At 39.9% G+C, this 25,091-nt stretch overlaps 1 protein-coding gene across 11 annotated transcripts in view; it reads left to right on the top strand.

Moving 5' to 3' along the window:
• The window catches only part of MAST4 (microtubule associated serine/threonine kinase family member 4), a 550,957-nt gene that overhangs the window by 302,928 nt on the left and 222,938 nt on the right, over positions 1 to 25,091 (top strand). For 7 of the 11 annotated variants that reach the window (XM_078067255.1, XM_078067257.1, XM_078067251.1 and 4 more), the window contains one exon: positions 8,754 to 8,789. The exons of the other annotated variants lie outside the window; for them this stretch is intronic. In XM_078067255.1, the coding sequence (XP_077923381.1) occupies positions 8,754 to 8,789 (36 nt within the window). The remainder of the gene's footprint in view (positions 1 to 8,753; positions 8,790 to 25,091) is intronic. 11 annotated transcript variants of the gene reach the window in all.

The raw sequence follows: 25,091 nt of genomic DNA, 5'->3' as shown, positions 1-25,091 counted from the left end.
TTTAGCACAGCGGTAGACGATTGGCTATTGGGATGCGTCTGCTGGACGGCGGGGGATGAGAGGCTTCCAGATAGGGGAGCAGCTGTCAAGAACTGTTTTGCCACATGTGCAAGTTAATAAGTGTATGAATGGGTGGCCGACTGACTTCACTTCTTTCTAAGTTTGTCCCTTGGGGGCAGGGGCAGGAAACGGATGGAAGATGAGTAAGCAGTAGGGGGAGAGTGTTGTCAGAGGGTGGTCAGGACTACGGAGGCAGAGGCCCCTGATGTTGTTGGAAGCTTCTAGGCCTGCTGGATGTAGAAGGTGGCTTGTCTCGCTGTAGATATACTGAACTGAAGGTACTGGGTTAGGTTGGAATTTCTCGTTTTGAGACCAGCTAGGAAGTGACCCTTTGTGTAATTGAATAGGCTTGGGCTGACGTACTTGGCATGTATAGAAATGTTTTTTTTTTTGTTTTTTTTTTTAAAGAAGACCTATTCCCGCTGGTTGTATTTCAGCCTAGAGCATACTGCCTTGATTAAATGTTTAGAAAAGTAGTTTGAGTAAAATGAGTAGTTTCAGTCTAGAATGAAAAGAGGGAATCGTCTTCATTTTACAACCGAGTTGAATTAGATTTTGTGAGTTTTTCAGCAAGGTGAAGGCAACATTTCCTGAGACGGAGGGAAAGGGCTTAATTCAAGCCAAACAAAGGCCATGTAGACCATACTTGTTAGTTGGGTGAGTTTTAAAATAAATTTAGCTTCCTTTTTAGTACTTTCTTCCCTCCCACATCCATAAATATTGAAGCAAGAATTCAAAATATCTCTTGTCAAAGCCGAACGCAAGTCCAGTGTCATTTTGAATGTTAGAAACCCAGAAACAAAACGAAGAAAAAATTGAGTGTTGCATCTGAATTAGCATTTAAAGTGGCATGTTTATATCAAAAGAGAATGGTGTAATATATCCTGAGAGTAAAGAGAGGATTGCAGCCTGTGAAAGAATGTCAATTGCATTTATATATTCATCGAAGAGCTAGTTTGGTATTTGGCATGTATTTGCAGCGTCCCTTATCATGCCTACTCTCATCTTCTGTGAGGTGGGTAGGGAGGAGACCTGCCAGAGAGAAGCAAAGTAGGATTGATCTTACCTTTGAAAATTGTAGGAAGACCTTAATTTTGCTCCAAGGCAAGAAGGGTTAGGTCCCCTAGGGAGGTTTATCAAAATGCACGCACATTTCCAAACACACTCAGGAGTGCAGATTAGAATCTGGGTGTATTGGGAGGTAGGGGGTATGTTGGGGGTGGAGGCTGGTGGACCTTCCACCAGTTCTCAAGGTGAGCCTAAAATGCCACCCACAGTTGAGAAGAAGTGTTGTTAGAGCTTCAGGCTGTGTATGGTGGCAGAGTGGGTTTCTGGATTCCCCTAAGGCCCGAGGGGAAGTTCTCCACTTCACATTTACTAGAATAACTTTTTAACAAAACCGAATCAAACAGGAATTTGGGGAGTTTCTGGGTGAGCACTCCTTTTCAGCGAGGCTTATACAGGTTTGTACAGCGACCCCTGAGGCCCGCGGATGGTTGCCGCTGCTTTCTCACTAAAAGCCACCTTTTTGGGTCTGTTACTCAATAGGCATTTCAGAGCGTGTGTGGACTGAGGAGCCACAGTGCCTGGGTTTCAGTCCTATCTCTGCCATTGAACCAGTGCTGCAACCTTCAGAAAGTCACTGAAACTCTAGGTGTCTTCGTTTCCTCATTTGTAAAATGGGGAATGTCTTGAGAATTAGATTAGCTAATATTTGTAAAGTGTTTATAACAGTGTGTGGCCTACTCTAAGTACTATGTATGTGTTCTGTGAAATAAAAAGTACCAGGAGTTAAGCCCTCCCTGTGCCATCCCCTCCCCCATCTCTTATTTTTGTTCTCTAGAGTTAGACCAAAGACTGCAAAGTAGGCTGGGAAAATTCCTTTAAAGCCAGATCATTTGCAGAGCATTTTCTGAGGAGCTGGGGTTTTTCCCAGCTTTTTCAATGGATTTAAAGAGGGCATTTGGCCCCATAACCTTGGGTAGATCTTTCCCTTGCGTCCCATGATGGTCAAGCCTGGTAACAGGAGGTTTCTAGGTGTGCTGTGGGGACGGACCCCACACATGTTCTGGCTCTTTGTTATCAGGCTGTGAGGGAACTCTGTGTGCTCAGCAGCCCCTCTTCCAGAATAAGCTCCCACTTTAGACCTGCCCGTCCTTTTTCTCAGCATAGTATACAGATAACTTCTTGAAATTGTGTTTTGGGATAGATAGGTGTTGAGGAAAATGAAGTGGGCTATTATTTGTGTCCATACAGAAAATTTTAGTCAGAATTTCATAGCTGGAAGAAACCGGAACAGAAATCTGACTGGACATACCTTTATTTGAGAAGTGTGGAACTAGTAACACAAAGGATTTGAGATTTGCTTGTGCTTAGGCTAGTTCCTTGACTGTGAACTCTGACAAGAATTTAGGGTTCCTACCCTCCAGGGATTGGAAAGCACCCTTTCCTTTTTAAGTGTGTACTTGAGTTGGAAAGACATAATCGGCAAGGATGTGGGTGTGCTTTGCTCTGAAAGACAGGAGTTTTAGCATCAACATCCATGGTGTGGACAGTAGACACCACAGCGTATGCTTGACTTGATCATGCTTGTCCTGGTTTCTTGGAACATTTTGGAAAGCTCAGCCCCAACTCTTCTTGAGTGTTTGCACTTAGAACTGCAACCAAAGGGAAAACCTCGAGGTACACCCCAGGACTGCCAGGGAACGCAATTTACTCAGACTGATCAGGAGACTAGGGAGAGCCAGGCTGGTGTGGTATGGCAGTCCCAGCTGCAGTAAGTGCTGTCCATCATCCAGTGTGACATGAGCGAAGTGGCCGAGTTCTGCATTGTCCTCGGTACCCTGTGGTGTGGTAGTGATTCAGGCCCTCTGAGGGGGACCTTGGAGAGGTGGGCGGCAGCTGCAAGATCGCACGTGTGTCTTGGTGTTTCTCCTTACAATCTCTCCTGTTTCCTCAGCTGTTCTGACTACCGAGAATTCAGCTCCCTGCCCTTTTACTCTTCGTGGCATCTGACTGTCCAACCTCAACAGCTGGGGAGAGGTTATTTGAGGGTCCCCTCTTTGTTTTTCTGCAATAGGGGTCTCACCCTCTGACAATCCTGGCGGGCCGTTTCTTTCCTCTGGATACACGTGCATGGACTTCTCACATGTTGTTCTGTAAAGTCCCCTCTCCTTAGGGGAGTTGGAGGGCTTCTGCATGCTCAGGTTGTGGAACGTAAGAGGAGACCGTAGAACGTGCTAGCAACTGTACATGTCTCTTCCCATGGCCTTCTGGGCTCTGCTTCACCTCATACGCCACCCAGGTAACTTGTGAGTAGGACCATAAGGAAATTCTATGCAGAGTTCTCTAATGAGGGGGCAGAGTTTCATTAAGTACATTCTGTGAATTTTATTTGCATGTGGAAATAGGTGACATCCATTTGACCTAGCAAAAAAAAAAAAAAAAAAAGATAAATTTTTATTTGTAATCATAATAAATTCAAATATGCGTACGATATTGAGGGAAAGATTTTGAAATGCCTTTATTCTAGAAGTATAAGATCTTTCAAGAAATATTTGCATATTTTGTAGAAGCTTATGTGGAAAGTGTTCTTGTTCTTTTAGAAAATACTAGTTTGGCATATGCTTTGTGCTCTTTATTGTATAGGAAAAGTGATTTCAACTTGGGTTGTGTCATCCAGATCAATGGGATTAACACGGGAATGGCATTAGCACTGGGTGCCGATCTCTTATTAAACCCTGGTTTTCCAGTGCTGCCTTTTCATGTTACTGTTGGGGGTGGTCTGTGCTTTTCCTTAGGCTAGCTTTGAGGCAGAGCTTATCTTTGGGGTTTATTTTCGTGTTCCAAGAACTGAAGACGGTATTTGCTTTGAGAAGTTGGCACCATACGACATCCTCCTGTAGCTGCTGTGGGGCAAAGGATAATGTTTAATGCAGGGACAGTGGGGACGTCCCTCTGAGCTGGCAGCAGACAAAGCGAGGGTGTGTTCTCCTTTTCTTAGCTCCCCTTGGCCTCTCTGCCGAGGCACTCAATGGTATTTGCTCTGCATGGGGCACATGAGTGAGTTCACCAGGGGTTTAGCATTTCAGGGTATAAAGCATAGTGTTTAGTATCTTAACAAATCAAGAATCAATTATCTGGGAGAATAAGCAGAAGGTTTTTTATGTCTAGGATAAATTAGTTTAAATGCTAAACCCAGTCCTTGTGGATTAAAGAAGCACTTGGAGGCAATGGAGTATATTTTAAAAATGCACTTGACATCATATACCGAAATGAAATTAATAGATCAGTACATGGGTTTCATGTCTTAGGGGAACAGTGTTGGCTTTTTTTTTTTTTTTTTTTTTTAGGTGGGATTCCAAGGTCTTATCGATTTGTATATAAATGCAGTTGATTCTGATAGAATTGCAGGGGAAAATACTGTCATCAAACATCTGGTTAAAGCATGGGAAAATGCTGTCATCAAACATCTGGTTAAAGCATGTTACTTAATTATTATCTTTGAGAATTCAGGCCACTTGGCTTTATTCTCATTTTTCTGAGAAATGTTGGTCAGACTTATCTTGAAAACCACAGGAGGAACGGTCATAGTGGTGGTGGTCTGGGGGGAGATACTTAAAAGGGAAATCACAGTAAAGGTAGTGGAAATCGGTACTTCCTGAGCCTCTGTCAAATCTCTCCCTGTCCAGCACACACGTTTAGGCTCCTATTTAACATCACCTGGGCTGTATTATGCTAAGTACCCAGGAATTTTGAATTTCATTTGTATTACTCCACAGCAGAATTTAAAACAGTATGAAACAAGCATGCAACACACTCCAAAAGAGCTCCTTCTCATGAAATTCCATGTAGCATGAACCAGTTTCAGCTGTGCTGAGAGCAGTATAGCCCTACATGGTCTAGCAGTTTGTTTTCCCCCAACAGCTAACAGTGCCCCCCACAACACCTTTATTTTTCTTTTTTAAAGATTTTATTTATTTATTTGACAGAGAGGGAACACAAGCAGGGGGAATGGGAGAGGGAGAAGCAGGCTTCCCGCAGAGCAGGGAGCCCGATGCGGGACTCGATCCCAGGACCCTGAGATCGTGACCTGAGCCGAAGGCAGACGCTTAACCACTGAGCCACCCAGGCGCACCCCCGCCCCAACACCTTTAAAAAGGAAAAAGAAACAAACAGCTTTATGGAAAACAGTTGGCATATAATAAACTGCACTTAATTTAAAGTCCACAATTTCATAAACTTTGTCATATATATGTACCTGCGAAACCACCACCACATCAAGGGAATGAAACAGCAGTCTTGCCCAGAAGTTTCCCCTTACTGATCTGTTAGGACTCCCTCCATTCCCCCCACCCCATAACAAATCAGGCAATTCCTAGTATTTTCCATCCCTAAAGATTAGTTTGCATTTTCTAAAATTTTAAATGAATGGAACAATACTGTTTGTACTTTTTTAATTTTTTGGTTTGATTTCTTTCACTCAGCTTAATTATTAGGGGATTCATCTATGTTGTAGCATATGTTAATAGTTCACTACTTTTTATTGCTAATTAACATTCTATTGAATGGGTACAGTTTGATTATCCATAGTTTGATTATCCATCCATTTGTTGATGGACATTAGGGTTGCTTATAGTTTTTGGCCATTATAGATAACACTGCCATATATGATTGGTAAATTTTCTCCCAGCTTGTGGCGTGTGTTTTCAGTCTCTTTACAGCATCGGTGGAAGAGCAAATGTCTTTAACTTTGATGAGGTCTGTGTTATCAATTTGTCCTTTAAATGAACATGCTTAGCCGTCTTTGCCTAATCTAGATCACAAAGCTTTTCTCCTGTTGTTTTTCCAGAATGTTTATAGTTCTGAATTTTACAGTTCTGAATTCTAAGTTTATGATCCATTTTGTGTTCATTTTGTGTATGGGTGAAGTATGGATTGACCTTCATGTTCTTGCATGTAGGTATCTAATTGTTGTAGCACCATTTGTTGAACAAACGATCCTTTCTCCACTGGATTCTGTTTTACCTTTGTTGGAAATCAGTTGTCTTTATTTGTGTTTGTCTATTTACAGACTACATTCTTTCTCCTTGACCTCTTTGTCTTTATAGCAATACCACATTATTTTGATTATTGTGGCTTTATAGTAAGTTTAGATATTAGGTAGTGTTGGTTCTCCATCTTGATTTTTTTTTTTTTTCCCCAAAATTGTCTTGGCTATTCTAGGTTCTTTAATTTTGGAATCAGTTGGTAAATTTCTACAAAAACAAAAACATGTTGAGATTTTTACTGGAATTGAATTAACTTTATAGTTTGAGACCCTGTGAAGTTTTCCAGTGGTTATTACAATGAAACTCTAGTCTTAGAGATGGATTAGGGAGGATAAAATATGAGTTGTTACAGTGTGGAGAGACAGGGATGGAGTTGTCCCCCAAGATGGACTGATGGAGGAGCTGGGTGGCACAGCTGGGGGAGCCCGAGTTGAGGAATGAATGACCATAAATGAGCAAATATTTTGTCAGAAAAATCCCCTCAGTGAAGCCCAAGGGAAATGGTTGGGTGGTTCATTCTGGGAGCAGCTGAGGTAATGATTTCAAGCTGAAGTTAGAGGGAAGTAGGCACATATCTTCTGGAAAGAAGAGTGTAATAGAAAGCTCAGGGTCAGCATAGGAAGAGAAGAGGAAGACATGAACATATGAGATTCTAGAACCTCATGTGTTCGTGGAAAGCTTGTGATGCAGGGAACAGAGGGCTAGCATCATACTTTAATGTTTTCTGCAATAACTCAGTCTAACAGAACAATGAAGGTTACTTATACACTTGAACTGGTGGTTGGTCTAGAACAGTGGTTTTCAACCGGGGTGATTTTGTCCACAAAGAGGACATTTAGGCGTGACATTTTTGACTGTCACAACTACTGGGAGAATGGGATTTCTCTTATCATCTAGCGGGATGCTGTGAAACATTCTACAGTGTTCAGGGAAATAAGCCCCCCTCCCGCCCCCAACAAAGTCTTATCTCACCAAAATGTCAGTAGTGCTCAAGTTGGGGAACCCTGATCTGGAGAGGAAGGACTAGAAAAGAGGGTAGAATGAGAGTGAAACTGATAGGTTTCTCTGGCACCTCCTGTCTGTATTGTCTTGAGGAGAACTACTCTCTTGGGTAGTGACCATAGACAGTTACTGTGGATGATCAGGAATTAGACTGTGGAAATCTTCAGGCATGTTTCCAGAAGATGTCTAAAAATGTTACCAAATCTAGTTTAACAAAAGCATGGCTTGACTACAAATAAATGGAAGAAGTGTTGAACATCTGAGTTAATTTGCTTAAGAAGAAATTATTTGTTTAGACATGGCCTTGGCCATAGAGGAGTATCATTTGGGATACTTTTGATTGCAGGTCGTAGAAAACCTCACTCAAAGTGGCTGAAAAAATAGCTCATGTAACTAAATGGTCCAGGCTTCTGGCACCATTGATCCTGAGGTTCAGTGTTGACACAGGACCCAGTTTCTTCTTCATCCCACTTGAGCTTTCTTTTGTAGCCCACACATGGCTGTCAGCAGTTTTCAGGGTTATTTTTTTCTTATTCATTCTCCTCATGAGAAGGTATTTCTCCTGTGATTGAGTTTTTCTTTAAGTGGGCCATCTTAAATTATGTGTCCCCCTTGAATATGGTAACAATTCTTTCATTAGCTCGGACTCATGCCATCCAGTACGGTAGCCACTAGCCACCTGTGGCTATTGAGCTCTTGAAATACAGCTTGTCTGAACTGAGATATGAAATAAGAATGTGGAATAGCTAGTTAATAATTTGTATGTTAAGTATATGTTGAAATAGTAGTATTTTGGGATTTATTGAGTTAGAATGCAAGTACATGATTAGAAATACTTCCACCTTTTTTTTTTTTTTTTAATGTGACTACTAGAAAATGGAAATTCTAGAAGTGGCCCCAAATTGTGTTTCTTGTCTACAGAATTGGCTTAGACCACTCGGGGCCCCCTGGGCGTCCAACCCACCCAAACCACATGGCTAATAGACATATGGGAGAGAGGTGGAATGATTACTGGGCAAGCAATTAAACATGAATACTGTGGTGACTGGCATAAGTGAAGAAAGGAATAGTTGTTCATTTGCTACTGTTTCACCGAGGATGAATGTCTGGAAATACGCCCTACTGCACTAATAAGAGCTAATAATTGTTTCTTAAGTGTATTTTTGAAAATTTTAAGAGTCATATGGTGCCCCTAGCCACTAGTGAAACAGCACAGAAAAACACTAAGAGAAAGTAAGTAATCCTTCTCCCTTCTAATCCCTGTTTCCACTTTGAGCCGTAGGTAGGTGTTGTCAGTCTGGTCTGTATTCCTCCATGCCTTCCTTCACGTACATATGAGTGCTGTGCTGTGGCTGCCATTTTAAGAATGGGATTATGGCACTTACTCTTCAGTTTGCTTTTCTTACCTTACCAATTTGCTTTTGTTACCTCCAAGTTAGCATCTACCAACTTATCCTGTTCTTTTAAAAAATAATTACATATTATAGATATGCCACATTTCATTTAACTATTTCTCCCATCACTGGGCATTCATGCTATTTCCATGCCCCCCTCTTCCTCTGCCACACAACAAACAATGCTGCAATAAACATCTTTGTACCTGCGTCCTTACGTACTGGTCCTTTTTTTTTTCTTCTATAGGATAGATTCCCAGAAGTGGAATTGCTTGGTCAAACGGTATGTGTATTTTTCATTTTAACAGATAAAGATAAATTATTTTCCTCAAAGGAATAGCAAATGATATTTGCATGTAAGAGTGCCCATTTCCCACATTCTCATCAGCATTAGATGTCATTGCTCCTTTTAATTCTTACCAGTCTAATTATCACTGATCATTAATTTACATTTTCTTCACTATTGTTGAGGTTGAGAATATTTTCGTATGCTTATTATCCATGTGAATTTCTCTTTTCTTCATATTCATTTCCACTGCCCATTTTTCTGCTTGGTAGTATTTTTCTTTTATATTTTCTGAGAGTTACTGTGTTTTAGAAATGTTAATCCTTGGTTATATGTGTGCAAATATATCTTTACCGTTCTTCTCTCTGTGTGTGATGTCTTTTGCCACATGAAAATTGTTAATTATATTTAATCAAATATGTCTGTCTTTTTCTTTGTTGCTTCTGAGATAATCTGTTTTGTTCAGGGTGGTGTCCCAAGGTCATATAAATATTTTCCTATATTTTCTCCCCAGTTTTTAAAACCTTCAAATCTGACTACAATTTTTAAGTTTTGTACATGATACGAAGTAGGATTCTGTCTTTATTAGTTTCTAGTTATTACAAGAACCTTTATCATGGGATTGAAATGTTATCTTGCCACATATAAGGATGCCATATGTATTTGAATCTATTTCTGGACCCTGTATTCTGATCCCTATCCATTTCTGTGCCAACACCATTCTGTTTTGAATGCAGTGGCTTTCTAGTGAGTCATAATGTCTGGTAAGTTGTCCTTCACTGGTCTTCTCATACTTTTCATTGTTGTTTTTAGCCATTTATTTTTTTCATACTTAAATTTAAAACTTAATTAAAGTTGGGGAATTTTATCTTAAATGTTTTGAATATAAAAGGTAATATAACAATATATGATAAGTAGAATTAAATTAATAATTCTCAGCTTGGGGAATCTCTTCACTTGGTATTTCTAATTGGAAAATATTTATTGATAAACTGAGACCTCATTTCTTCTATGACTTTTGATTCTTTAAATGTGATTTTACTTTGTGATAATTGTACAATTACCTCAAAATGGAGAAATGGGGGTTACAGGCATGACATGTTGAAATCTATCCAAAAATTAGGTTATTGCATTAAAGCTTCAGTGGTTAATGCTCTCAGTGACTGTGACCTTATAATACTTTGTATTTCTGTTTATGTGCCAAACTATAAAGTATACTCAGACTTGGATTGGTTGACGGCTATATAAATAATGTAAACAAAGAACTGTAGACAGGCATAACAAACCATGCATTTTGTGATCTTTTATGACTTCATTCATCTAAAACTTAAATAATCTTGACCTAAGAAACTGTTACACCTGAAATTTTGGGTAAAGTTGTCTAGTATTTTACATGTTTTTGGTAATTCTTAACTTTATGTTAATGTGATAATAACTTAATTGTGTTCACTAATATTCTCAGTTGCTTTTTGGAAACTTTACTTAAAACACTAAGTTTGTGTTTTTCTAAGGGGATTTGAAATGCTGTAGCTAAACACTAAAACTGCATGTGATTAAAAATAATAGTAACATCTTACAGATAAATATATATACAAACACACATAAGGTCTGTATTTTGCTTATGAAAGCAAGGGGAGATCCCCATGTAGGTTCCACCCATGTTTACTTGATTAATTAGAAAAAACCATTAGTTCTGTAGCCAAAAATGAAATGGTAAAATAATGTATTGTGATTATTATTGAATGAAATACTTGGACAAAATACAATTATGTTTTTAAAAAATGAGATTCCTCGTACCTTTAATGATATTATAATTCAAATAAATGAATTTTTGTGGCACTTTTTGGCATGTGTATGAATATTAAAGATGGTAATTTAGAAAAGAGAGAGGGAATTCATTTAAATTATTCACACTGAGACCAAAAAAAGGACTTAGTTTAGTTAGAGTTAAATTTAAACTGTCTGTGTGAACTTTGAATCTTTATTAAATCATAGCCAAGTAGAATTCTTGTATTCTGTTCTAAAGAAGGTAACGAACAGTTAGCTCCCGACTTCCATCCAGCTCATAGATCCAGTACCATCCTGTAGACACTCCATGTACCTGGATTCTGGCCTCTAATACTACTTTCCACTAAAGAGCAGCCAGACTCTTTCAGGAACATAGCTAGATGCCATGATTGGGGTAGGGAACATTTTGTTGGTTTCAGAATGGATTTGTTTTTGTTTTGTTTTGTTTTTTGTGCTAAAGCTCAAGGATGCTTTCAGCAGTGTGTGGAGGTTGAGCTGTTAATGTCAGATGAACCAAACTGAAGGAATTTCTTCTGCAGGCCCATAGTGGAAATTTCAGTGACAGAGGAAATGGTACTTATAAGTCGTTGAACAAGTTGAGCCTACCAAAAGCCCAGAGCAGCAGATCATGTTCTGTCATAGGTAACAAATGATATAAACTGTGCCAAATAAAAGGCTTATCATGTTTCTGGTGTTGTCAAAGAAGCTGTGTTTTGATCCACTCAGATTCTGTTTCCTGTACTCAAGTTTTAATGAGGATCAACATTGACAGTTGATAACCATAAATTTAAGAAGATATAATTGGAGTATATTTGAAATACAATCATGGATATAAATTCTACATTGTTAATTTTAAGACAAATTTGTTTTTAAACATATGCAGGCTATTGCAGGAACTGAAAAATCATAGTAAAAAAACAGTAAGGAAGGGTATGATAAGATTAATAATGAAGGAATTTTTTTCAAAACTAATGTCCAGTAGCTAAGACTTCAATTAGCTCTAGGGCTGCCTGATCCCAGAGACTCTGGAAAATTTGTTTAAAATAGAATAGAGAACCCCTCTCTGTGTTTGTCAAACAAACATAAACAACCATCATAAATAAACCACATAAACAACAAACATAAACCACTACCACTATCTGTGGTCAGGGGTTGGAGTGACTGTGTATCACAAACAGTTTTTTCCTTGAAGCCAGAAAGACTGCAGTTCCTACAGTGTACCAACAGCATGTTCACAAAACCACTCTGACTAGAGGCCTTGAAGTCCTACACGGGGAGGATACAAGCACTAGAATAATCAGTAATGCTCATAGGACTGGAAGAATGAGGAGGAAAATCCCCTACATCTGCAACATTGGATAGAATACATCATCTGTGTTGATTTAGATGAATTGATGAGGGTTACGTTGAATCCCTGCACTTTACATAAAGATATTAAGCAAGTGATGATACTCCTTGCTGACTGAAAAACAGTGATGTAGCTCCCAGAACATCGCAGGTATTGGGTTCAAAGCAATATTCCTGAAGCCTATGGATATCATTCCTGGACCTGATGAGGTGAGGTAAACTGGAACCCACTTTAACTAATAGATGTTCATAATCTGGATCACACTGAAATCAACCAACCTTATGTGATACTGTACTTTTAAACAATGAAAAAATCTTAAACTAGAAATTAAAACTGAATCAAGGTAAATATTTTGTGCAGATTTTCACTTTAAGATTTGCAAAGGTTGCCTCCAAATGACCAGGGCAAAATGTAACTTCACGTAACATTGTAGTAATTTAATACTATGCTCTTGTTCTTGTTAAAATGTTACCCTCACTGAATATCACTTTCCTGTGTTTGGCACTGTCTTAAATTGTCTCAAAATGGAGTATCACCAGTTTCTCATCTTTATTTTGCTTTAATCTGCTAGAATATGTTAAACCTTCCACACATGGGAGGTGGAAGAAAATATTGATGCAACAGATCCAGTGTAAGTGTGAGGCTTCCATATTGCTTCGATTTTAAACAGGTCTGTTGGTAGTAGAGTGTAGTAGCATCAGAGAAGATTTATGTCTTTAGGAGTGAGATCCCAGCCTGTCCCTGGGCTGATGGCAGAAATTATCAATTAGCTGTGAGTGTGACGTAAGCGCTTGTCCTTTCCGTTGTCAGGGTGTTTCACCCTTGAGAACTGTGTTGCCCATTTATTCAGGTCAAGCCGCTGGGTCAGTAGTCAATGACCCTTCCTCTCTGTGCCTTAAAGAGGACTAGCGGCTGCTTTGGGGAACCTATTATGAGCCGGGGACCTGTACTGCCAGAGTCCTCTTACTCCCAGGTTAAGTTATGTCAAAGGATGACTTTTTAAAAGGACACATTAAATTTGACCCCGAGTTATTAGTCCCCACAGTATTTTTGTACATCTAAATGTTGAAATGTCAGTCTCCTCGAGTTTTCTGTTGTCGTTTCTGCTACCATTCAAATTCTAATGAATGAAATAGCTATTTGGAGGGAAAAAAACCCCACCTCCATCGGTACCTTCTCCTACTATTGGATTTTTCAAAGGCCAGCTTACAATCTCTTAGAAAGGGGTAGGGCTATTGAAATGTATGAATAGAAAACTTCAAAAGTGAGCCTCTCAAAGCAGTAGAATATAAAGATATTTTAAATATAATTGCAGTCGAAAAATATATATATAATTGCAGTTGTATAGATTAATAAGAAAAAAAAATCAAAGCATTTCTCCTTAATGCCGTCCTGAGGTATGGAACGTGTTGGAAGAATGAGTAGAATATTCACAGGAAGGAGGGCACCTCAGCGTTCTCCAATTTAGGATAGCACATGTCCCCCAACCTTTAATTTATCTGACCAGGTCTCCACCAGATCTGTTAAGGCCCCTTCATTTTCATCTTCTTAGACACCCAGCCATGGAGCATAAGATCACATTTGTAGGGACACTGTGACTGAACAAATATTTTCCTTTACATGGTGCTTTCAGAAGAATCCTTTTATCTTCTAGAGGGCTAGGCTCCTTGGATGTCTGAACAATGAAGAATCTTAGCAAGCTATTTCTACACCAGAACCCTTGGAGCTTAACATACTTTGAAGTAGATTGCTCCCCATTGCAGGGCCACAATAAAAAGTGGGTTTTTTCATAGTCTTTGCATTGATGTTTGCAAAGCCAGATGGCTTTGTAAAATGAGCCCCAAAGCAGTAGAACTGATTAAAAGAAATGCCAGGTAGTTGAAGGCTTTCGTACCCAATGTGAGCCTGGCAGAAAGAATTGTTCTCTTGGGGTCCGTTAATATTGGAGAATCTCACACCCATCTTTAGGGGTCAGCCAATGACAATTGAGACAGGTGTTGGCAGCAGGAGCCTTAAAAATGAAGGCTGAAAAACAATCTCTCTAGCCAGCCATTGGGAGACCTGCCTGAAAAAGAAAAGAAACGGGCCAGTGACGAAGCGCTTTGAGGGCTGTAGGTACTTTGCGAGGTTGTGGCTGACGTGTTTCAGGTTATCCTCTCCGTTTTGGCTTGCTAGTACCGTATCCTAAATCTGCATCCGCCGGAAACCCTAAACGTTCCTTTGCCTCACGCCTCGGGGCCGCTGCCGTCCTGCTTCTCTGTAAATGACTCTGTTGAGGATGCCGGAACTCTGGCTCTTTTTTGTTGCTCCTATAGAAATCATTCTGCTCATGTTTGTAACCCTGAGCGCTGACCTTCACCTAAGAGCGCAGTCATCTATTTCAGGCTGTTGGTTGGAAGAGTGATGGAATCTGGCCTTGTAGGTAGAGGCATTCAGAGATGTAACAAATTGTTCTTTGGCTTCATAACCCACCATCCAATGATTGGGAAATGGGGTTCAGAGCAGAAGCAAGCTCGAAGATGAGCTTAAAAAACCTGTCATAAAAGAGGTAGCTGGCCCTGAGATCAGTTATTTTTCCATCATCAGGAAACACTTTAATCCTGCAATGTATGTTATAGGGTAGAGGCTTGAAAAGCAGACCTTCCCATTCCATTTTCTCCCTGTTGCTGTCTCCTGTCATTGATTCATCAGACGTGGTGCTGATATGCGGACAGAGCAGTGATGGTGGAAGACCGGGGACCGGTGTTCCATGGAAATAGCTAATTTATGAAGAGCTGGTGTATTTTAATCTCTCTGAGCTTCTCTAGGTCCTTGTAAGGAGGGAAATAATTCAAACCTGGAGGCATTTCCAAGAACTGTTCTTATGGCAGAAACTATTCCTATTGTCCATTTCTTGAGTAAAAATGTATAACTTATAATATCTTAATAAGTTACAGCCAACTGGTCTTTATAGAAAATGATACTTACATTGGTCACGCAGGTGACCATTGTAAAACTAGAAAATACAGCCTGGAGAAGATGAATTCAAAATTACCCCTTATCTTATCACTTAAAGAAAAGATAGTTTAAAAAGCAGAGAATGTAGCTTTCACATGTGTCTTTTGATGCATTAAATAATTTTTCCTTTAGGTATCTACAGTGTTAGAGGCTCCTAGCATTTAAGAAATGGAGTAGCATTTTATTTTACTGTGAAAATTCTCAGATCATAAAGCATTTATCATTTTTTCCTCATTATTTCCATTGTAGAAAAATAGAGAAGTATAAAGAATAAAAGTTTTCAGCCATAATCTCACCATGTAAAGATAGTCCCCGAAAGCCATTTTAGTATATTTCTCTTCAGGCTCTTTTTAAACTCCTCATTACTTGATGATGATTGATTCTTGGTGCACATTTTCTTTCCAGTGGGGAAGTACTTTCTGGAGCTGACCAGTCATATATGAGCTGAGTACTCTCTGCTTGCCCACATTTGCTGTGCCTTTGAACAGAAAGAGCCAGGAGAGTGAAGTTGTGGACTGTTACTAATGGTCATGTATACTTGTTTCGGGTACTGAGGAATTTCCTTATTTTCAGTAATTCATTTTAGAAAACTCAAAATGCTAACATTTTTTCTGTAGCTGTTGGCAGTATTTGTTTAGGTTCAAGGAAGCTTTTCGTTTTTATGTGCAGCAAATCACTTCTCACAACACATTTTAATAGGTTCCCATAGTCAACAAAGAGATGATATATTCATTTAGGGAATAGAACAGATTTTCTTTGTGCTGCTGTAACACTTGGGGCTTTTTAAGATTTCCCCCGAAACCAGCACTGCAGCCATTCTTAGCCAAGTTGTGGCTTGTGGAGTGATTTATTGATCAAGGAGGGTTTCCCAGAGTTGCTCAGGATATATCATTAGTGAACCTTTGTACACACTGTCCCGCTGGAATGCAGGCTCCCTAGGGCCAGGAGGGTTGGTTCCCTGCTATATCCTCTGTGTCTAGAACCATGCCTGGCATGTCAGAGTTGTTCCACAAACATTTGTAGAATGTTTTTAAATCCCATATTTCCCCTACTGCTTAACGCTCCCACTGACTAACCCCTTAGTCAGCTGACTGAGCAATTACTGAATTCCTACATTAAGTTGTTCCCCAACCTCTAACAAGAATGTGATGAGCTCCTCAGGGCGCCTGGGTGGCTCAGTCAGTTAGGAATCTGACTTTGGCTGAGGTCGTGATCATGGGGTCATGGGATTGAGCCCCATGTCGGGCTCCATGCTCAGCAGGGAGTCCGCTTGTCCCTCTATCTCTGCCCATCCCTCTATCTCTGCCCCTCCCTCTGCTTGTGCTCTCTTTCTCTCAAATAAATATTAATAAAATCTTATTAAAAAAAGAATGTGATGTGCTCCAAATATGATGGTAGATGTTGGCTTGTCAGCTTAATGTATTTGTGTCTGGTGCAATGTTACTTCATTGTTTGCATTTAAGTCTTTTATGAAAACAGGTAGAAGTGATGAAGTAGTTGCTGATTTATGTTTTAATGTTTTTCTAGTCCTCTGTATAAAAAAGTGCAAGGAGCGCCTGGGTGGCTCATTCAGTTAAGCGACCGACTCTTGATTTCAGCTCGAGTCATGACCCCAGAGTCCTGGGATCCAGCCCCAGGTCGGGCTCTGCATTCAGTGCAGAGTCTGCTTGGAATTCTATCTCCCCCCCGCCCCTGCTCGTGCTCTCTCTCTCTAAAATAAATAAATAAAAAATTTTAAGAAGTGCAATATAAATTTAATATTATCCTAAATTCTAATTCATCCATTTGGTTTTTTCTCAAAGAGAATTTTAAGCATGGGTGATGTACATTTCCATTTACCAACCTGAATTGAGTGCCAGAAAGAGATACCTATTCAAAGGGTATTTCCCATTGTTCTGGCTTGATTTCCCTAACTCACAGATTTGTGGGGGAAGGGAACACGGGTAAATAAAATAGATAGTAGTTGATAGGGATAAAACGAGCTATTTGTAGTTATTACTGCCATCCTTTTGAATACATTTATCTGATAATTCTTCTTCTGATAGATGAGAGAAAGAAAGAAAAGAGAAAAAAAAGTAACCAGTGGGTATGCGGCCAAAGAGCACCATCATTTTAGGTGGGTTGTTTTTGTAGTAAAAGTGTAAAGGCATGTGTGAGAATAACAAAGACCAAATTCATGGTGGTGGTTACCTCTTGGGGGAAAGATCACGGAGTGGGGGTGGGAGCTTCAACAGTGATTATTTTTGACATGTCAAGTGGAGTAGTTGGTGATAACCAGGTGGGTATTCATTATACTCTTCCCTTCCTAGATTTTTTATTAAAAACAGTAAAAGATGGAGAGTGGATGCACATAGAAGTGAGAGTTCCTCTAATTCACTTCTGTTTATTAAAAGGTTTAGCTTTCTTTACCAGCTTTTTCAGCCTCTTCCATTTCCAGTGTCTTCCAGCCACATGCTATGGCAGAAAGGCCAGGAGAGAGAGAAAGAAAGGAGAGGTGTTATGGAAGCAGAGAAACATGTTTAAGAGAAATTGACAGAATACATTTCCATATTTGAATCTGTTGAGTCACGAGAACTGAGTGGTTACAATGCCTCCGGTGCATAGTCATTTGCTCTCATTTTTCCTTTGACTCAGATACTTCTGTTTCTGCAGAAGCCTTTGGCAGTTACCTATTGGTGTAGTTCTGTCCCATGCAGACTTTGAAAACATAGGTATCCAACTGAGCTGTGTCTGACCTCTCATTGTCTCGGTCACAGTGGTAGATGATCCTCATTATGGTGGAGGGTCCTGTGGCTTCCCCTCATTCTCACTCTGGCTTGGTGAATATTCCTGAACCACTCCCTAAAACATGCATGCCTGGAGCCTCAGTTACATAAATGATGGTTGTGGAAAATGGTGGCCCTGGAGAAGTAGCTTGAGGTGCAGACACTTGAGAGAAAGGGAGCTTTGCCCCAGACTCACGGAGGTGAGTGGATGTGACCCAGTCACCCCCTGTATTAGTGTGCTAGGGCAGCCATAACAAAGTGCCACAGACAAACTTGGTGGCTTAAACAATGGAAACTTCTTGTCTCACAGTTCCAGAGGCTAGAAGTCTGGGATGAAGGGGTCCGCAGGGTTGGTTCTTCATGAGGTCTATGAGAGAGGATCTGTTCTAGGTCTTTCTCCCAGATCCTAGTTGTTTGCTGGCACTCTGGTGGTCCCTGGCTTGTAGATGCATCAACTTGATCTCTGCCTTCATCATTACCTGGCATTTCCCCTGTGTGCATGACTCTTTCTGTGTCCAAGTCTTCCCCTTTCATAGGGACAGTCATTGGATTAGGGCCCACCCTAGTGATCATCTGCAAAGACACTATTTCCAAATAAGGTCACATTCACAGGTACTAAGGGTTAGGACTAAGTATCTTCTGAGGTGCACAGTTCAATTCAAAAAACCCCTGTTCTTATTCCCCTGCTCAAATGTGGAAGGCAGATGCAGCTGCCCGTAGGTGTTGTCCAGCTCGAGTTTATTGTAGTCTGCGCAATGTCCCCTTCCTTTTTCCTGAACTCCTCTGAATGGAAAAACACGGGGGTAAGACAAGTTACTTGTTCAGGAGAGAGCAATCGAAAGGTGCACTTGCCAGAGAACAAAGCCAGCAAGAAGTAGGAGTTGGTCCCTGCTCTTTCCTTTTCTTTCTGTCCAGGCTCTCCTATACATCTCATTAGAGTAATCTATCGAAATCCAATCAATTCCACTTTAGATGATGGCAAATGAATACTATTTCTGCTACATTACCTGTGAAGTAGTCCTCTGTGGATAAACCTGGAAACCTCTCACTATTTATAACATTGTTTCTCTGAGAACTGTGCTCTGGTGTCTTAACTTGAAAGATGCACCTTTAGAGTATTGCCTTGTATGTTGTTGAGATGAGCTGGGGATACGGATCTGGCCAGGCCTAGAGGCCCTGATGGCTTTCTCCCTGCCATGTTAGGGTGCTTGGGGGAAGATGCAAAGGGACACCCAGAACAAGTGTGCTCTTCCCTACTAGGAGACTGCCATCCTTGGCAGTGGTGTCTAGTGAACAAGGCTGGACCTTCAGGTGCTTCAAGGATTCCCTCGAGACAAGGCTTATGCCCATATTGAGAACTGGCAGAGACACTGACAGAGACATCCAGCTATGTACGCAGTATCCATGATTCCATTTGGGTTCACTGATAAAAGTGTGATTTGTGTTACAGTGGTAATGTGCTCAATTAAATGACTGCCTAACCAGCCTTCTTACCTCACAGCTAGATAGAGTTATGGTATTACATTTTGACCAGTGAGAAAAGTTGCTCAAGAGATAGATAGTTTGTGGAAATCCTTTTTCTTTTACTTCCTCCTTCCAGTGTGGAATGCATCTGTGTTGGCTAGAGCTCCTGCACCCATATTGGTCCCATGAGGATAAAGTTACTTACTCAGGATGGTTGAAGTGAAAGGTAGAAGTCGCTTGAGTCTGACAGTCTGGTAGTCACCACTCCGACACTGGATTTCCTGCTTCTGAACCTCTTTTACATGAGAAAGCAGTAAGCTGTTTTGTTTAAGCCACATATTTGGGTTACCAGTCATAGCTACGCCTAATCTCAACTGATCCAGAGATCTTCTTCATAGGAATCCCAGTCACTGCTCTTTAGAGTACACAGTATATCAGAAAGAAAAGACTGGTCCAAGGAAAATGAAAAAGGAGAATTTCTTCCCAAGACCTAAAGAAGGACTAGTCTCTTGTGCCCCATGACATTTTTTCCCTAAAGCACCCTATACAGCATCCCTGTCTTGGCAGTACAACACTGTTGTGAGTATTTCATTGCTTTTTACTGTTAGAGAGTTGAATCGATAACAGAAAAGAACGTGCTGTATCAGTGATAAGAAGTGTAGCTCTCGTACATTTAATACAGGCGACACCAGAGGGGAATTATTTGGCTTTCCAGAATGGACTAATATTTAGCTTCAATCAGACCTTGACTCTCCTTGGGTCGGTGGTGTGTGTAGTTGATAGCGAATGAAAAGAACAAAATGAAAGGATGTGGACAGATTGGGAGTGTATCAATGAGGGGTGTGTGAGCAATATTTAGAAAGTTTGACTCCCGATCTTTTCAGCGTCTGATTGTCCGGTACAAGGCAGTGAATTGGGAGGAAGCCAGGATGGGTGAGGCTACTTTGGGACTGCACAGAGGCGGCCTGAGAGGAGGGATAATGGGCATTTACCCAGCTGCTGGGGCAGAACTAAGGTTCAGTACCTAGTGGTGGGGGCGAGACACTGTGCCGCTGTGTGGGATAAATCAAAGTTTTGCCATAGCTGTCCTCCTCCTCCTTGAATTCTTCATGTTTCTCTGCATCTCTGGATTCACAGCTAGCCCCTAGAGATGAAGATTTTCATGGAGGTCCAGATTTAGGGGAAACATAGCTGCCCAGAACTTACTTTACCTCTAACAAGGCCAAGTCATTTTCTGAATGTCTCCAAGTCACAGTGAGACCCTAAAAAGTATCTACTGCTTGCGGTACTTAAAAGACAATTAATGGTCTCCTTTTATACTTAAAGTATATAAAATACCACATTTTCTCGCTGAGCATGTTTTCCCTTATTTTTATCAGGTTTCATGCATTTACCAGAGTGTTTAAAAGTTCACTCCTAACCTCATTTCCTTATTACCCTATTTTCCCCTCAAGCTGTTGATTTTATCAGTTGTGTTTACCTTTCTGGCACTTATCAGGATCCTAATTCTTTATGGTAGGAGAGGAATTTCTGCCCTGGTTTTGGATAAATGTATTCTTTCCTTGATAGGTTGATTAATTGATTGACTGATTGATTGATTGATTGGAAGAGTGGGGAGTGCTGAGGTTGGTAAAAGGAGCCTAGCTAACTCTGAGTCACAGTTTTCTTAACGATTCCTGATGAAGTTACTCTAGTTAGCAGTTGAACATAAAAACAGATTGGGCATGACATTATGTTGGTTTTCATTTATTAATTTCTAGTTGTTAATCTGCAGCAATCTAGAAACTTTAAAAATTATTTGTATTTCATTGATCCATACTATTTATCGCTGGCCTCCATCACCGAAAATATTCAGATTCTATTGAAGGCAGCGTTGCTGCAAGGAAGGGATGTATATATTAAGATACTATAAAAAAAAAAGGGGCACCATTCAATTTCTCAAATGCGGGACTCAGTTTCCCACTGAAATTCCAACCAGTATGGGAATACTGACACCTGATGACGTATTGCCACTTTTTAAAAAGATTTATTTATTTGAGAGAAAGAGAGAGAGCAAGCATGCTCATGCTCGCAAGCTAAGGGGAGGGGCAGAAGGAGAGGGAGAGAGAGAATCTTAAACAGACTCCACACTGAGCATGGAGCCCCATGTGGGGCTCAATCGCAGGACTGTGTGATATCATGACCTGAGCCAAGATCAGGAGTTCCATGTCTTAACTGACTGAGCCACCCAGGCGCCCTTCTCCACTTTTTAAAGTACAGTTGACCCTTAAACAATGCAGGGTATTTAAGGGTGCTGACTCCCTATGCAGTCACAAATCTGAGTATAAATTTTGACTTCCCCCCAAATTGAACTACTAACAGCCTACTGTTAATGAGAAGCCTTACCCATAATATATACAGTGGATTAACACATATTTGGGGGGCACCTGGGTGGCTCAGTTGGTTGAGCGACTGCCTTTGGCTCAGGTCATGATCCTGGGGTCCCGGGATCGAGTCCCGCATCGGGCTCCCTGCTCAGCAGGGAGTCTGCTTCTCCCTCTGACCCTCATGATCTCTCTATCTCATTCTCTCTCTCAAATAAATAAATAAAATCTTAAAAAAAAATATTAACACATATTTGGTATATTTATTATATACTATATTCTTACAATAAAGTAAGCTAGGGAAAAGAAGTTGTTAATAAGAAAATCATAAGGTAGAGAAAATACATTTTCAGTACTATATTTATATAAAAAAAAATCCACGTATAAGTAGAACCATAGGGTTCAAACCTGTGTTACTCAAGGGTGAACTGTGCATGGAAGGAACCGTGAAGTCATGTTATCTTCAGGAAAGTATGGAAATGTTATAAAAACAGGTGAGTATCCAGCATTCTTTTTTCAGGGTGGTGGTGATACGGATGCTATCTTCAAAAGATAACCTAGCTGGTAAGAAATATAAAATATGGACTCCGTTCCATTACCTGTCTCTTCTGAATTGCTGTACATAAAATCTTAACCAAGAGGGCTTTTTAATAGTTAAGCCTGTCAGACTTCAGTTGGAATTATTTTAGAGGGTTCTAGAGATGAGTAGCTGAGCAGTGTTGATCAGGAAAAGCTCTTCCACCTTTCTTTCCTAGGAAAGATGACAAAACCTCATCAGTTTTAGATGAGATTGGCTTTTTCTTTGGAATTCCTGTGCTTGGAGAGAGGAGGCCAAGCCTAGAAATGAATGTCTGATGTTAACCTCTAGTTTGCTTACTCAAACAACAATTTCATAAGATGCCCTTTCCATGGAAGACTTTGGTTTTATTATTTTATTATAGCTGGAGAGTTTGCTTTCAGAAGTGGAGGTGGTAGAGAACTCTAGGCCACCCTTGTAGGTTGTGTATTTTAGGAATTAACATAGTTTGCTTTCTTCTGAAAATAAAAAGGAAAAAGTGGAGAAAAAAAAGGAGATGAAATAAACCTGTGTTAAGATTGTGCTTGCGCTTTGATTTAAATTCGCTGCATGACTGGTTCTTGTTAAGACCAGAAATGACAAAACCTTGATGTGAGGGCCACATTATAAACTGAATAGGTGATGAAGGTTTTCTCCATATTGGTTAGTAATTAGCTGTGCATGGGTTGTGGGTCGATGATTAGTTGTGTTCCTCAGAGCATGTCTGCAATCTTTGATATCTACTTAAGCTATGTAAATAATTTGGAGTTTTTATTATGATTTTTCTATTAATCTTTAGTAGAGTGAAATTTGGTATTTTTCTCTATGACATACCATGAAATTTAGCAATTAAGTCCTTTCATTTATTCAAAGTCTGCACTTGGCTAAAATAAATTTCAACAAAATGCTGTGTTGGGGTTTTCAAAATATTACCTAGTGGTTCTTTCGCAACCTGTAAACATAACTCTTCATTAATATTTCTAATTGGATAGATGTATCCTTTAATTCTCATCTATACAGGAGTCATATTTTGAAACCCATAGACACCGGGAAGCCAGAGATTCTTTGGCTTTGCAAAGCTTAATGTAGCTTTTGCTTATCTCAAATTTATTATCATTTATTACCACATTTAACCTTCCATAGATTGTGCCCATATCTCTAAATGGAGTAGACTCGTATTTCTGATAATTCTCTCCACCTGCATTGTACTTATGTGTTCCTCTAATGTAGAAAAATTTCTGATAAAAATATTTCAGTGATGATGAAGTAGTTTTTAATTTGACTCTTTGAAAATGAGATCATGAGATTTTGAATTGTGTATACCTTTATTTGAGCAAAATTTTCCCAGCCAAACCTATTAGTTGTTCCTAATTCCTTTATTGATCCAGCTAGTTTCAATTTTTTGGTCCCCACTCTTTCTTTCCTGGTTGCATGTTGCTTATTAATTAAAAGGAATAATGCACCTCCTCTAAACTATACTTATTTTCTAACTAAGTGTTTTCATCCTGGAAACCCCCGACAGCTTTCTGGAATCCCTGACATTGTGTAGGAACCTGTGTGTGTTTCCTATAGTTTTCGTAGGATTCTCCCATACCTCCTTGGCTGCCACAAGTTAAAGACTATGTTTTTCCCTCATATGGACAGTTTCTGTCTAACTAAATTACAAGCTTCTTGTGGTGAGGTGCTTTGCGTCACACTTGCTCTGTGTGGACTATGCAACAGCAAAGTGACAGCATGTGGGAGACTGCTCACTGATTTCAGCCCTTCCCAAACTAATGTACAGTTGACCTTTGAACAACGCAGAAGTTAGGGGCACCGAAGCCCGGGCAGTCACAAATCCACATAGAACCTCTGACACCCCAAGAACTAACTGCTCATAGTCTACTACAGACCAGAAGCCTTACCCGTAACATAAATAATAGATTAACATATATTTTGTATGTTATATTTATTCTGTTTTCTTAAAGTGAACTAGAGAAAAAAATTTAAGAAAATCATAAGGAAAATACATTTACGGTACCGTACTGTATTTATCCAGAAAAATCTGTGTATAAGTGACCCCATGAAGTTCAAACCTGTGATGTTCAAGGGTCAACTATAGTTTGAGACATGGCATTTAGATGTATAAACTTCCTTAAAACTTAAATGATGTATAAACTTCCTTAAAAAAGAAATGTTTTCACAGCTACAATGTTCTGTAAATATATTTATTTTAATGATACTTTATTATATATGAAGAAAAAAGCCAAATATAAACTCATGTTCACTTTTACCACTGCAACTATAACTAAAACTAAACAACAAAACTGCCAAGAGTAACATTTATAATAATATTGATTTAATATTATGTATTTTTTAGAAGACTTTTATTTATTTGAGAGAGAGAGAGAGCACGAGCAGTGTGGAGGGGCAGAGGGAGAGGGAGAAGCAGACTCCCTGCTGAGCAGGGAGTCCGACGCGGGACTCGATCCCAGGACCCTGAGATCATGACCTGAGCCAGAGGCAGACGCTTAACTGACTGAGCCACACAGGCGCCCCTAATATTACTTATTAATGATGATATTTGGCTAAAACAAAATCATTCTTAGGATAAATATGCTATTGGCTGGTATGACACCTGCTTACTTCATTTGTTTGTTTTTTGAGTTGGCATATTTATCAAATACAGTGTAGAGCTAGTTCTGCTGTGACTTTTCTGACAGAAAGCCTTTAATGATGGTTCCTTAGTGCTCCATGATATCATTTGGGCCTCACCTTATTTGTGTATTTAATCCTCTGTTTTTTTCTCATTAGCTCGGGAAAATTGAAATAGTAAGAGAGGACCAACTTGATCATTACCACAAATGGAAACATGGCACTGAAATCATGGAGCAGTCTGAATTTAAAGGATAGTCATTACAGAGTTCATATTTTTTTTAAAGATTTTGATTTATTTATTTGACAGAGAGGGAGAGAGGGCAGAAGTAGGCAGAGCGGCAGGCAGAGGGAGAGGGAGAAGCAGGCTTCCCGCTGAGCAGG

Source organism: Halichoerus grypus, chromosome 2 (assembly GCF_964656455.1).
Source record: "Halichoerus grypus chromosome 2, mHalGry1.hap1.1, whole genome shotgun sequence".
Classification (NCBI taxonomy): domain Eukaryota; kingdom Metazoa; phylum Chordata; class Mammalia; order Carnivora; family Phocidae; genus Halichoerus; species Halichoerus grypus.
Note: the sequence above shows the minus strand (reverse complement) of the source record. Positions and strands in the feature narration are given on the sequence as shown.